We start from the raw sequence: 14,899 nt of genomic DNA, 5'->3' as shown, positions 1-14,899 counted from the left end.
AATATCATAGATATTTCGTTTTTAACATTTAAATTGCATGAGATTTTAGTTATTAGCCCTTGTAGAAAAATTTATGTATTTTAAATTAATAAGAAAAAAAAATAAATTATAACTTGACAATTCAATCCAAATTTTAAGGGTTGATCCAAAAAATACACTCAGTCAACCCAACTCTTATACACCTCTAAGTTCATGTTGTCGGATACCTTTTTGACGATGTAATAAAAAAATTACCAAAAATAGGACAACTTATGTCACTATTTTTCACTATTTTTCATCATTATTAAAATTTTATTTAATAATTATTTTAAATTAATTTTTTCTTAAATTTCAAGATTTACACTTTTATCCTCGATTTTCACTAAATATTCATTTTTCGCCTTTCGTCTTTGTTAATTAATTTGAAATAATTAAAAGTATAACTCGTTTATGTAAGTTTGAATGAGAGCATGTTGCCAAAAAAAGGTCAACCGCACATCTCTGTCTCTAATTCTAAAAGGCAAAAATCCAGAACATGGTAAGTGGCACTTTCGTTGGATCAATCTATATAATATTAGTTATAATGCTTATGGGCGCTTTTACTAAAATGCATATGATCCTACATCGTTTAGTGCCTTCCAAATTCTAATTAAACTCTTGAGCCTCCTAAAATATAGGTTTGAATTGAATATTCAAATTTAGATGATGTATATGAATCATTTAATATGTAATTATTTCCTTCTACAAGAAAATTTGATTAATTTCTCTCTAAATTCAAATGATCTAAGAAATTTAACTTTTTAATTACAACCTTTAAATAGTAATTGTTTAAAGAAAACAAAACAACAAAACAAAGTGGGCAACGATTCCCACAAAAAATCCGATCCCCATAAAAAATCATCACCCCAATCCCGGTAAAAATAGATGAAGAATTTCAGGAGGAATGAAATAGAGTGCAAAGACGAAACGAGAAAGCCATCCCAGCTCCACCTAGGGGACATCTCTAGCTATCACAGAGATTACTCAATGGAGGGCCATGTGTTCTACTTCTTCCCCATCACCATCCAATCTCCATCTCTCTCATCGGACCAAATGCAACCAATTAAGCTCATTTCACACTTGGAAAATGACGCAAATTTGGATATCAGTTATCAATTAATACAAGCGCTTTCCCTCCTAACTCGACCATAAAAAAAATGTTGAATCATGAACAGAACTGGAAATGTGGTTATTCCCATCTTAGTTCTTACATCACAAAAGCCTATGGTCCTCTTCATCCATCAAGATAAAGCGATGTATCAGCAAGTACCTTTCCTTGTCCACAAGAAATTGCAGATGCCTCAAACTCAAAATGATGATTTCTTCTGAATCTCAGTACACCACTTTGCTCCTGCCTAGGTCGAGTCATCCATTTCTGCACTGCCAGGATCGTGTTGCTATTGAACTTCTCATATACCTTTTTTTTCCAGGGCCAAAAGAAAACAAAAGGGTCTAACCCAACTGGGGGAAATTGAGACTGAAGAAAAAACAGCACTTTGGTTGGTGAACCCCTTAAATCATTCCAATCACTCACAAGTAAAAAGGGGCACGGGAATCAAATCAGTATGCAAATCAGGTGCTTGCTAGAAGAGACAATCATATCAAGAAACTCAAAAGGGGAAAAGTTGAGATAATATTCATATCTGTTAGCATTCTTTAGCAACTCCACAATAGGAATTGCGCATCTTGAATGTTTGTATGAACTCGAGACAAAGAACACTACAAATATGAGATAGAAAAGTGTCATTAATCCTACATCTAGAGCATTTCGAGGTTAAAAAATGACGAATAATAGGTGATCTAAGCTGTAAGGAGCCACGAAAAATCTCAAAAATGAATACTCCAATTTACAGCATTCGGTAGTCCCAGTAAACAGAAGTCAGTTTCAAATATGAGACAGGTTTCTAAGACTTTTCTTCCGGTGTAAATATAGGAAGAAGTCAGTTTTTCTCTCTAGCTGATCACATCGCAGTAAACAGAACTCTTCTCAAATAACACGCACAGCTTCGGATGATAGTTTTATAAATTTAAAATTGTAGTAAAATAACAATGAAGTGTAATCTTAAAATACGACCTTTTTTTCATCACTAAACTCACGTCTGGATATTGTCGGGTCGAGATTCTCACTAGCCAAAAATAATGACCAACGGAAAAATCTATCCCACAGCACAGCTCAACAACACGTTCATAGCAAGACATAAAAACAGTGAGATTGTAAAACATAAAAGAACGCTCCAAATCACCAGATTTCATCACAAACTATCGTTTACGAATTCAGTCGGCCCTAACTAATACGCTCCAGTTTTGATATCCGACTGTCACATTGCCTCAAATTCGTACTTCACCGTACGTGCAAATCCTACACAAGATTCGTCCACGATTTAGAGTGATTCAGCGTTTAAATGAACTTTTCCTTGGAGTTTACCATGTGGCAAAGAAAATAATTGGTCGAGTGGATCGAAGAATGCATTTTATCACCTGCGAAATCGCATAATTCAACGCTTTCCACGATGCCCGCCACCTGACCTTGCACCAGGAAAGCGAGCAAATTGCAACCTTAAATTGACCGAGTCACGGTCAAACTCATCAAATTTATAACCTGCAAAATCGAGCTCGACTGATATATGCAGTAGCTACGTGTAGAACGACGAGGTAGGAAAAGAACAAATATCGTGTAAAATGATTTGAATCATAAATAGTCTAATATTCACCTTTATGATTTATCATAATCAACTATATGCTTAATTCAAAAGGACATATCACAAAGGACCTTATTACAGGCTTGGAGGTTTGATCTCATGGTTGAGTTCAGCAACCGTGATTTAGCCTTCCTAACAATTGAGGTGTACGAATCCCCACTCCAAGTAATAATTTTAACGTGAAAATTAGAAAGGATATAGAATGTATAGGTCAAAGACCATAGAGTTAATCACGCAATTAAACTACTAAACATAATTTATCATGAGGTACTGGATTGCATAATCTATGACACCAAGTACAAAGCTAACCAGATTTCCTACCGGCTGAATGCAGGATAGCATCGACAAACTCAAATTTACAAGCGCCCCAACTTGGAATCTAAGAGCCCTATGATACACATGCAAACATATTCCCACCTTGGAGAAAACAGAGCCATATGAATACACATAAAAAGTACATCCCCAACAATGAAGAAATGACTTAATCTAGCCGTCAAATATGTTACATAAACTGTCATATGCATGAGATTGAAAGACGTTTTTTAACCATACACCCAATATGAGATGTGGCAGCCACTTTAGATAAATTTCCCACTTGGCATCAATATTGTTGTTGACGTCAATAAAATGATATGTAACCTATTAAGTGTTTCGTTGTATGTCATCCTCTCTTTTAAAACTTAATCTCATATTCAAGGGGGCAGGAAACTAGAGCGAGCTCAATGCCCATAATAATGCCTATACCCTTTAACAAGCCCAACACAACAGCCTAGTTTCCTAACCAAAATAAATAAATAAATAAATAAAAATCTAACAATTATATAGCTATTTGCTGAATCGTACGTTCTCATGCAGTCAAACCTCCATTTCCATATTCAGCGTGTGGCTGAATGAGGCATTACAATGAAGGAGATTGAGTGGGACTAAAGGCAAAGTGATTCCACCCTACATTTTGTTTTCTACTTAACTATCTCAAAATGTCTGAATCCACATCTTGGGAAAATAGTATGTAAAGACATATAAACAGAGATGTACGTGTACCCATGTTTGGGTAAAGACACCAAAAGAAGGAAATCATGAATTACGCAAAAGAAAGACAAATAGACAAATTTTCCATAAAGACAAGCCAAAATAAATATATAAATTGAAGGCACATAATTCTCCAACGGTGACCTCTGTTAGGAGACAAAAAAAAGTGCAAATGTTTACCAGCCAGAAAACAAAGGCAAAGAAATTAATAATTAAAGCAGATGCAAGCACACCTTGTAAGGCATCCATGGCCGTAGCTGCATGGGCAGGACTCACAAAATCTACAAAACCGAGCACCACCGGATCTCTTCCTGGCTGCACAAATTAGATTAAAGAAATCCACTTTTTAGTTAATGGTGTCTCATATTAAATGTAAACAGAGTTGATGAACTGCAACAAATCAACTTACATTTCTGGATTCCTTGTTAACAAGTCTCACTTCTTTGTAGCCAACAAAAGGGCGAAATATGTCTGTGGGTGGATGTGAAGGAGACAATAGAATAGAATACAATAATGCCTTTAACAATACAAGGATGGGAAATGGGAAAAATTAAAAGGATACGAGCTACTTCACGCCGTGTACAGCTTGAAGGCAAGCCTTCCACAAATAGTGTATTAGAAGCATCAGGTGGAAGGGGTATGTTAGGCCTCCCACCTCCAAAGCTCGTACTTCTATCATTAACATTTGCCCCTGAAACCACACCCCCAATCCCCAATATAGGTGGATCATTGATCGAATGACCAGGAACACCCCCTCCAACAGGTCTAGCAGACTGTCCACCATAAGATGAAATTTGCTGAAACAAAAAAAGGTTGCATGGTTAATTAGAATGAACTTGCATGAGAAAACATATAGAAAACAGAATTGAACCTTCAAAGAGAAACAAGTACCGAGCTGCGTAGGTAACGTTCATAGGACTCATTGATGGAATCAACACTTTTAATTCCTTGGAGCACTGGTCTATCATCTTGACGATGGTAATAGTTGGGCAACTCGTGAAGACCAGTGGGATCTACAAGCCATTAATAATGAATTATGTGCCAAATAAAGCAAAGAGAAAAAACAAAACAGAACAAAGTGACTTGATCCACAAAGAATTGCATCGCTTCAATCAACAGTGAAATCATGACTTAAAAAGATAGAAGTACTAATTCAAGAAACCATAAAAATGATGTGAACATTAATATGTTAAACTTTCAGTTATGAAGATCAGAAGTCCACCATTTTACCTTCAAGTTTTTATGAATTGTTTTATTTCTGGAAAGATACTTAAAGAGTCATACTCCGAATAGAAACCACAAAAATGAAATTGTTGATAAATATGCATTCCTTTTGTGGCATATTCTGAAGCCTTAAAACCAAAATGCTACAAGTAAGAACTCTATTATAGAAAAACGGATAACTTCAAAGTGCGCATTAAGGACACCCACTGGCCACTGGGATCCCAAGACTCATGAAAACCAATAAGTTTGGCTATTTGACTTCAAGAGACCCTTAGTTCCACAACGTGATCAGCAAATCAGTAAAATTTTGATATACGGAGCAAGAAAATATGTTGAAGGATCATAGAATCATGCACAAATCGCACTAATTGATGAGAATGGAAGTTGTATAACAATACGCAGAGAACCTCCTTCCAATCATTCAGGAAATTTCCTAACAAATCGACAGCAAATGGATGAAGATAACATATAAAAGAGAGAACGCATCTTAACAAAAACAAATCACTGCAGATTACGGTTTCACAATAATCCCAACATGCGCTAAAAGTTGGTAAAACCCAAAGATTGCACAATTTAGCAACTCATGGGAAAACCTCAAATTCAGTCACCTTAAGAAAACCCTAATTCCAAATGTACGAAACAAGCGGGAAAAAGAAAAAGAAGGGTAAAGAATTGAGTCGTTCCTTTATTACCGTAATCGACGCGAGGGCGCTTGCCGACGACGGCCGGAACCGACGACGGGGGCTGCTGCTGTGAGTCGGTATACCTCCAATAAGCGTCCGACATGCTCCTACAAAAAAGGCGATGAATTTAGGATGAAACAGCGACTCGCTTCAATGTCGAACGTAGGTAAGCTCGGAAAGGAAAGCCGTTCGGTTGGGTGAATTTGATTTACAATTTGATGGGACTCTCTATATATTTTTCCTTTTTCTCTCACGATTTCTTTGCAAAGTTCATAACTTTACTTTCATGGAACACATAGACATGACAATATAATCCTTCGCTAGGTTTTCTTCCACTTCTGGCCTAGATTTTTAATTTGGTAAATCAAATTGAATAATTTCGAGTAAATTATTCACATGTTACAACCATAAGTCTTCTTCCTAATTGTCAAAAATAATACTTTTTACGTTTTTATCAATTATTTTAATAGTTCAATCTCAGCCAAAATAGGTATTGAGACTAAAACAAAAATTTAGTTTCTTTTAATACATTCAAACTATTCATCAATAATCATTCTAAATCTTAGAATTTTAGTCTTCACACAATTAAAATCAAGGATTTAAATCTTTCTTCAAAGAAACTAACTCGAACTTTGAGTAATATAAGAGAAGATTGACAATACAAGGCTTCTGATAATGATTACTCTAACTTGTGTAAAAAGCCAAGAGAAGAGAATGGTTATATAATGAACCAGAAGAATACAAACTTGGTAACTCTTTACCAATGATCAACGATAATGGCGAGTGATTGGAAATTATTACATATGGAAAATAATCCAAAACATGTCATGTTGGCATAAATCAAATCAAGGAGAATAAACACATAATTATACAGAAGATTCTAGCTACTGTGACTTTTATATCTTAACATCTTCCCTCAAACGTAGGGGTGATGGAATGACCCTGAGTTTGGAGCGCATGTCACATAATCGAGAGGCAGGCAAAGACTTCGTAAGACAATCAACAAGTTGATCGCGAGAAGGTACATATGGGGTATCTATATATTTATTCGCAATCTTTTCTAGAATGAAGTAGGCATCTAATTCTATATGCTTGGAATAAGCATGAAAAACAACATTCTTGGCAAGTGAGATTGCACTTTGATTATCACACCAAGCCATCGAACATGATGATGGTAGCAAGTGAATTTCACGAAGTAACGATGGGACCCATATAACTTCGGTTGTAGCATATTAGCAAGGGAGTGATATTTTGCTTCAGTACTAGACCGTGAAATGATTGCTTGGTGCTTGGAAGACCATGAAATCAAAGATGGTCCAAGAAAAATGCAATAAGATGAGACAGACCGACAATCATCTAGGTTGGATGCTCAATCGATATTACAATAGGTAGTGATGTTCAGTGCATTACTTGATCGGAGAAAAAAAGATCATGATAAATAGTTCCTTTAAGATACTAAAGCACCTTCTTAAGAGCTTGCCAATGAAGATCGATGGGGCGTTAGAGAAACTGACTCAATCTGTTTACAATAAAACTGATATCTAGGTGAGTTTAAGTGAGATATTGAAGAGCACTAACAACACGACAATACTCGATTGGATTGGCTAAAGGTTCTCCTGCGAATGCCGAAAGAGTCTATGCCTAGAAAATAGTAGAGGCACCCCAAGTCTTTGAGAGAAAATTGGTCACACAATGTCATGATGAAGGACATGATATGCTTAGCATTATTGCCAGTGACCAAGAAATCATCCACATAATAAGAGTGAGACCATGATCGATTATTTTCTAAATCCTAGATTTTTAAGTATTCACACAATTAAAGTCGAGGGTTTAAATCTCTCTCAGAAAGAAACTAATTCGAACTTCAAGTAATATATAAGACATTAATATATTTTTTTTAGTACAATTGGAGGTAGGAAGATTTGAACCATATATCTCGTGGTTACTAACACACTCATATATCAATTGAGCTATATTCGCTTTGTCTTTTATTGTATAAGACATCAATGGAGCTATGCTCACTTTGGTAATTGTTGTCTATCTATTTGATTACTAAATTTAAAATTGAAAAAAGAAACTCACGATAAGTGTAATTCGTTTGGTTAAATTATGAATTTAGTTTTTATAGTTTGAAGAAAATTAAAATTTAGTGCATATAGTTTGATTAAACATTCATAAATAGTCTCTAAATAGATGTTTATGAGAATTTTATTAAATCACAGAAACTATTTGAGGTTTTATCAAACTATAGAAATTAAATTATAACTTTCAAAATTAGAGGACTTTTAACTCTTAACTTTCTTCCAATTATGAATCCAATTTGTAGGTTAACTTTTTTTTTTTCTTTTTATGGTAATGATATCTAAAAGAATAAAGATGTAATTTACCCATCAATAACTTTTAACTTTTACTTAAATTTAAAATAAAAATAAAACAACTTAAAAAAGTTTAAAACTCACTTCTCTTTTACACCTAAATGGTTTATATTTATTCGTAGAAGTTTGGGTACATGTGTAACTAAACCAATTTAACTGATTTTTTTTTTTTTTTTCAATCAAAACTATTGAAAAAGTTGCATTTTGTAAAGAACGTCAAAAGTTGTGTTTAGAAGCTTGGTTGTGAATAGAACTAAGCATACTTTAAAACAAAATTAAATAAAGAACTTTGATCTTAAAGAATGTTGGTTTTAGGAAGGAGTGATTGTCTTAAAGGTATTTCACTACTTGAATATGACTACGTGGAGGATCTACAAAATCTCTATGATGTCGAAGTCTTTTTCATGATGATTTCATTGTTCCTATGAGACAAAAACAGATAAGATTGATTCATGAGTTTAGTTAATGTCACATATTTTCCTACCTAACTCTTTTTATTTTATTGTGGAAGCATATTACATTAGACTATGTCCACCATGCTTTTAATTTTTCTTTTTTTTTAAAAAAAAAAATTTACCGTTTTATCTCAAGTTTGAAAAATCTGCGCATTTGATCCCCAAATTTTAAAAATGTACCTTTCTAATCTATAGATTTTATTTTTATTTTTAAAAAAGGGTTTATTTGGTCTCTGAGTTTTCAAAATGTAATTTTTTAGTCCCTAAGTTTATAAAAATTGATTTTTTTATAAATAATTATATGATATTTAAAATTAGAAAAAAATAGTTTTAGAGAGGAAATAGTTTTTAAAAATTATTCTTCCAATTTAAAATGTAATATAATTATTCAAAATGATAGTATAAAGGTATTTGGAGAACTTTTTAGACATATTTTAAAAAATTTAGGGACTAAAAAGCTACATTTTAAAAACTTTAGAGATCAAGTTGGTCTATTTTATAAACATGGAGACTAAAAGAGTACAATTTTAAATTCAGAGACCATACATAGATATTCTTCAAAACTTGAGGACCAAAATGATATTTTTTTTTTCTTTTTTTTTTTTAATTGAAGAAAGTTCGTTTAAGGGCACGTTTAAAAGTGATTTTGAAAGGAAAATTATATTGTATGACCAAAATAAAAGGTCGATTTTGAAAAATATTCAAAAACAATTTTTTTTAATCTATGGCCACATAGGAAAAAACAAGTTTAATATTTTTTTTTCCTTTTCCCATGCTGCTCAGTGTGATATACGTTATACTATTTTTAGATGATGATCTTATTATATCTAATATTTTTCTATTTTGAATTGTTATCTTAGGTAAATTTAATTTTCAAATCTCTTTATTCTTTTAACTTATATTAAATCTCTTTTTTATGCAAAATGTGTATCTAAACACCAATTTTCCCCAAATTTCTTTCTAAATTTAAATTTAGTATTTATCTCCTCAAGTTTGTTTTATTCTTTAGATAGATTCAAATCGGTTTTCATTTTTTTTTTATTTTACAATTTCTTTCTTGATTTTACCTTTTTGTATCTCTCCTTCAAGATTCAATGAAGTTACTGAATTTCCCTTGATACATTTCATCTGTTATCCTCTGATTTTTGGAAGCTTTTGTGCCAAAGTTCGATAATTTTTGCAAGTTTTTTTAATGAAAATGGGAGGGTAAATCACAGCAATACAAAAGCTACCGGTTCAAGGGTTTGAACTCAAAATGAGAGATGAATTGAATCGAAGTTCATTCTGCAAATGGATGAGTTCGGGTTTGAGGTTAGATTTCATGTGACACATTTATTAAATTAAAAGTACAAGATATCTGTGTGCTTCAATTGATGAAGATTTTAGTTATTTTTAATACAAGGTATTTACATGATGACTCAGTACGCGTTTAGAAGGCTCACACCTTGATTTTTTTAGTTGTATATTTTTAATTGTCACAAGGTTGTTGGCATTTCAGACCTTAATATTAAATTAATTAATTAATATTTTGATTATAACAAACCTATTTTTATTTCTTAATAATTTGAGTGTTTTGAAATGTCTATTGTGTAGAGTTTGAAACAATGGTTCCAACATAATTTGAATCACTCAAATCGGAGTTTAAACAAAGAAAATATGACCAAATCAAGCTTTAATGGTAAAATCTTGAGTTAGTGATGTGGCATAATTTTTATAATCAAAGTGAACCAAATGAAATGTGCCACTTGGAACAATGGAGAAAGGACACATAGTGGGGTTTTTATTTTTGGATTGGTTTTAAAAAGAAAACGAATTTAAGAAGAAAATAAATTTAATATTATTTTATATTTGTGTCTAAAGGTTAGTTTTAGACACATGGTAGACATTTATTTTTTTTTGTTTGATATCAAAAGAAATGATTTAAAAAAATAAATATTATTATATTATTATAATTTTTTTTTTTGTGTATTTAATGGGTTGAGTTTAAATCTCCAATATTCAATTTTCTTTTATGAATATTCGTGACCAAAATTAGATGTGGTTTCCCACATTTTTTTTTCTATGTTTAAACATATCTTCTTTCCGAAATTTCAACAAAAATTTTACATTTTTTTTTCAATCCTCCATAACTCAAAGCTACCATTATTATTATCTCTCAAAGCTTTAATTTTCTTTTTTTCTTCTAATTCTTGAGATAGATATTTTATGTATTGTAAGGATTAATTTGTTGTGAGCTATAATTTATAAAAGTTGCTCTTGATCCCAAAAAAATAGTGTTGTAATGGTTTGATCTTCAACTGTAAAAATGATCGGGTTTGTTCTTGTGCTCGAAAAAAGAACGTTGTACGGTTCGACAAATTGTGGAAAGAGCCAAGTTCATAGTGAACTACCCAAGAGGGGCTTGAGAAGTGGATGTAGGTCGGTTGTGCCGAACTACTATAAATCACGGTGTCGATTTCTCTATCATTCTCTTATTTAATTTTGCAATGAATTTATTATTATTATTTATTTTCATGACATTTATTGCTATCATTTATCCTTGAAATTCATTGCTCACATTTTTCTATTTAGTTTGGTTGAATTTATCTTTGCACATTTATATTATCAATCTTATGAAAATTAAATTGGATATTGAATTTATTTGCATGAGTTAATTGTTTAAATTACTTGTTAGCAAAAAGTGTTAGCTTCTAGAAACAAACAGTGGAAGACATTAAGCATTCTAATTCCTCAATTTTGACATCAAATTAAGCATTCTCGTAGGGTATCAAGAGGGTTTCATTACCTACCTTTGAAGATCCTCTTCAAACTTGAAATTCAGCTGCAATCTTCTCTAATTCTTGTTGTGGACCACCATTAGAGCTTCTCAACTATCCTCTAGGAGCCTTAAGTTGAGTTGTGGGACTCAAAACAAGCTTGGATTTTGTGAAATTAGAAGGAGAAGGTGACTCGTTATCACACTTGAAGAAATCTTCTTCCAACTTCAAATCTCAGCAAATTCTCAGTGTTTGCATGGGATTTTCCATAAAAAAAAAAAAAACTGAATACTTTATTGCATGACTTTCATGCAAGCTGATTACATTAAGTAATTACAGCTCTTACTTCAATTTGAGTTGTAATTTGGGAGTGGAAGTGTGACTAAGGAGTGTGCTTGAAAAGTGGGAAAATCCCACTTTTCAATTTCTCCAATTTTCATTTTTCTTTTTTATTTGAAAACTATTTTCAAAATTAAAATTAAATTTCAGTTTTTAATTCTATAATTAAAACTGAAATTTTATTAATTTTTCAAGAATTAATTTAATAATTATTTTTTCTAATAAAATTAATAATTAATTAAACAATTTAATTAGTTCTAATTAATTTAATATCAAATATTAAATTAATTTATCACCAATTCCACTATCATAAATCCCTATTCATGAAATTAATATTTAAATCATATTCAAAGATTAATTAATTCTCCAATTTCGTTTAATTCCAAAATTAAACGTATAATTATATCATATATAATTAATAATTTCCTTAATTCGAATTTGAACGATTCAAATTAACTTATCACGCTATTCTAAGGCTTATTCCGTTTGTGAGCTAGTAGGAGACCTAATGGACCTACAGATCATGGCTCTAACGATTCGATATTAATTAGCTAAACTCTTTACACCGAATTAACCTCCACTTGTTAACTACTAGGTCACTCCACTAAAGCTCAATAGTTGCACTCCTCTCACGATAGATATATTGTGTCCACTCGATATAACCATGGTTAGTAAGTTAACCCTTCACATGTTGTTCGTAATAATGGCTAGGTCAAATGACTGTTTTACCCCCGAGATTACCTCTTGTTCTTTAAGTTTCACTGATCCTCTAATGAACAATTTTATGAACAATTTTATTTGTGATCCAATCAACAAATAGAATTCCTCTCGGGTCAATGACATGGTGGGCCCCTTGTTCAAGACCCAGAATTAGCACTTAAGGGAACAACCTCTCTATTATACTTGGTAGGAGCGAATTCCATTGTGCACCTTATGTCCTCAGCTATCTACCTAGTCTTACCTTTTATTGAGCCAGCATTGTTGAGTACCCACACTTATGCAAATCTAAAGACAACCCGAATAAATAGGAGTTCATAGTTAGCTTAGAACTAAGGTTAAGTTACTAGGTCATCATTGTGAAATAGTCAGTCTTAAACAGTAAACAATGTTATAAAGTAAGAGTGATTTAATTCTTAGTTCGATCTTGTGCAAACTCATTGCATTGGACGCCCCTACTCCTCATGTCACCACATGAACGAATAAGGATTAATTCGTTTGTAGCACTTTACAACTCCTTGTAACAACTATAGAGTAGGTCGCATCTGATAATGTTACCAGAATAAAGCACTCAACCTTATTCCTATACTATAGATCATTTTGACTATTTACTCGAACCTGATCAACTCTTATGTCTCCACATAAAGTTCAAGTACTCATGTAATAATCATGGATCTTTTAGTTTATTAGATTTATTTCTGAAACGAAATAAGCAATCATATATTCAATAACAACTTGATTGAATCAAACTTCAATAATAACTTTATTGAATTTCAGAATAAGTTTATTGTTTACAAACCACGAGTGTTAGGACATAAAACCCAACAAAAAAAGTTTGCTAATTCACTTAATTGGGCTCACATTAGAAAAAAAATTTAATTAGTTTAATGAAACCCTATTCATCCTCTAGGGTTACCATCCCACAAGCTATAATTATGGATATGAAGTAAAGAAATTAAGAGTATAAAATATTCAAAGAATAGATATCAAAGCACAAATATCTCACTATAATTATGGAAACATTAATGAAGTATGGAGGGAATATTCACTAATAAAGAAGCGGAATGAGTGGACACGTGCTTTGATTTACGTGGTTATGATGGAGAATTCTAAATTAGATTTTATTTTTTTCATACCAAGTATTTTTCATTCCAAATTATATTATATTTTTTTTGCCGCACACATTTTAGTTTTTCGAAATTTTTACATCATCCATAACTTTTATGTTAAATGATATATTTTTTAAATTAGTTGTTAATAACCATTTTTTTCTTGATTTTGATTAGGAGTCGTTTTTAAGATTTTTCCCCTTCAGTGGTTGGTTCCTAGAATAAATGACCAAGGATTCCTAGATTTAAGTAATTAATTAGTTTTTATTTAGGATTTAGAAAATTATTTCAAATGGTAAAACTCTTGAAAATATTTACAAGATATAATCATGATAGACGCTGATGTCATTTATAGATACAGTCTATCCGTGTCTCTATCATTCATAGTTCTCAAATTTTGTTATATATTGTAAATATTTTGGTACATTTTTTCTATATTTAAAAACAACTCTTAGGATTTTGTATAATTTTAGTATTTCATTTAGATATTTTATTAGGGGGCAATTTTGACATTTGATAAATCCTATTAAAAATTCTGAAAAAAATCGTTTGACCATTTATTTAAATAAAAAATTGGATGGCCATATTTCAAAATGCATATTTAAATTTTATGTTGTTGTCACATTTCAAAATGATTAAAGTCACTTTTGTCATTTTTAAAATCATTCTAAGGGCTCATTTAGATTAACTTGAGATTTTTTTTTTTTTTTTCAAAAAACTCATTTTTATTTAAACACTTTTGATAAAAATTTATTAAAATACAATTGAAAATCTATTTTAAGTGGTTACCAATTTCTTTCAATTTTTTAAATTAAACACTTGAAAGTGTATTCCAAACACATCCCAAAACATGCTTTAAGTTGTTTAAAACAAAATTTGATAATATAAAAGTGTAAAATTAATGGTAACTATTTTTAAATTAAAAAAATGTTGAAAATATTTTCTAATATAGCAAAATATCATTATTTATCCGTGATAGACAATGAAAAACATTAATAGACACTACATTTTGCTATAGTTGTAAATATTTCATTTTTCTATATTTGAAAATACTCCTAAAATTAAATATTAAATTAATTTTAAGTAATTAAAAGTGTATTGCATAATGACTTTAAACATAAACATACACTATAGTTGGATTTTAAACAAACTTTATTTTAAAAATGAATATAGTAAGAAAATAATGTTTGGACAATTTTTTTTATGATCTTTTGAGATTGTATTTTCAATTATCATCCACTGGACCAACAAGCTACAAGCTAGTTAAACAAGAACCTTTCCAATTTGTCAAGAGGGAATCTTTTTCAAGTGTTGTAAACACTTGAAATTTCATTGACAAGTTGAGAGGAAAATTGGGTTACCACACATTGAAAATACATTCCACCTACCAAACTTTGACATGCAAATAGTCTTGGCCTTCTCCATTCTCAAAACCCTAATTAAAACATTTTTTTTAAAACAAAAAACAATTAAAAACCCTAAGATTCCCTCCTCC

General features: G+C 31.4%; 1 protein-coding gene across 3 annotated transcripts; it reads right to left on the bottom strand.

The window, feature by feature from the left end:
• Nucleotides 1-724: 724 nt before the first annotated feature.
• Nucleotides 725-6,091, bottom strand: LOC120085617 (RNA-binding protein 2-like). 3 transcript variants are annotated; one of them, XM_039041697.2, is made up of 7 exons: nucleotides 5,663-6,091; nucleotides 4,638-4,759; nucleotides 4,309-4,543; nucleotides 4,156-4,217; nucleotides 3,980-4,061; nucleotides 2,497-2,617; nucleotides 2,001-2,377 (listed from the first exon to the last, which is right to left on the bottom strand). In XM_039041697.2, the coding sequence occupies exons 1-6, from the start codon at nucleotides 5,754-5,756 to the stop codon at nucleotides 2,514-2,516; spliced, it is 699 nt and encodes a 232-aa protein (XP_038897625.1). In that variant the 5' UTR covers nucleotides 5,757-6,091; the 3' UTR covers nucleotides 2,001-2,377; nucleotides 2,497-2,513. The 3 variants fall into 3 exon arrangements, with proteins under 3 accessions (XP_038897644.1, XP_038897625.1, XP_038897633.1); XM_039041716.2 differs by lacking the exons at nucleotides 2,001-2,377; nucleotides 2,497-2,617 and adding an exon at nucleotides 725-1,495; XM_039041705.2 differs by lacking the exons at nucleotides 2,001-2,377; nucleotides 2,497-2,617 and adding an exon at nucleotides 3,642-3,892.
• Nucleotides 6,092-14,899: the final 8,808 nt, after the last annotated feature.

The sequence above is a fragment of the Benincasa hispida genome, chromosome 1 (genome assembly GCF_027475165.1).
Source record: "Benincasa hispida cultivar pf3 chromosome 1, pf3_genome.v1.1, whole genome shotgun sequence".
NCBI classification, from domain to species: Eukaryota; Viridiplantae; Streptophyta; class Magnoliopsida; order Cucurbitales; family Cucurbitaceae; genus Benincasa; species Benincasa hispida.
The sequence above is the reverse complement of the archived record's forward strand: the minus strand, read 5'-3'. Positions and strand labels throughout refer to the sequence as shown.

What these genes read in the sequence shown, in the direction of transcription:
- LOC120085617 (XM_039041697.2), bottom strand. Translation starts at nt 5,756, where the DNA reads ATGTCGGACGCTTATTGGAGGTATACCGACTCACAGCAGCAGCCCCCG. An exon ending in AACGTTACCTACGCAGCTCG is followed by an intron (nt 4,544 to 4,637) that starts GTACTTGTTTCT and finishes TTTTTGTTTCAG; the next exon opens with CAAATTTCATCTTATGGTGG. An exon ending in TTAACAAGGAATCCAGAAAT is followed by an intron (nt 4,062 to 4,155) that starts GTAAGTTGATTT and finishes TAATTTGTGCAG; the next exon opens with CCAGGAAGAGATCCGGTGGT.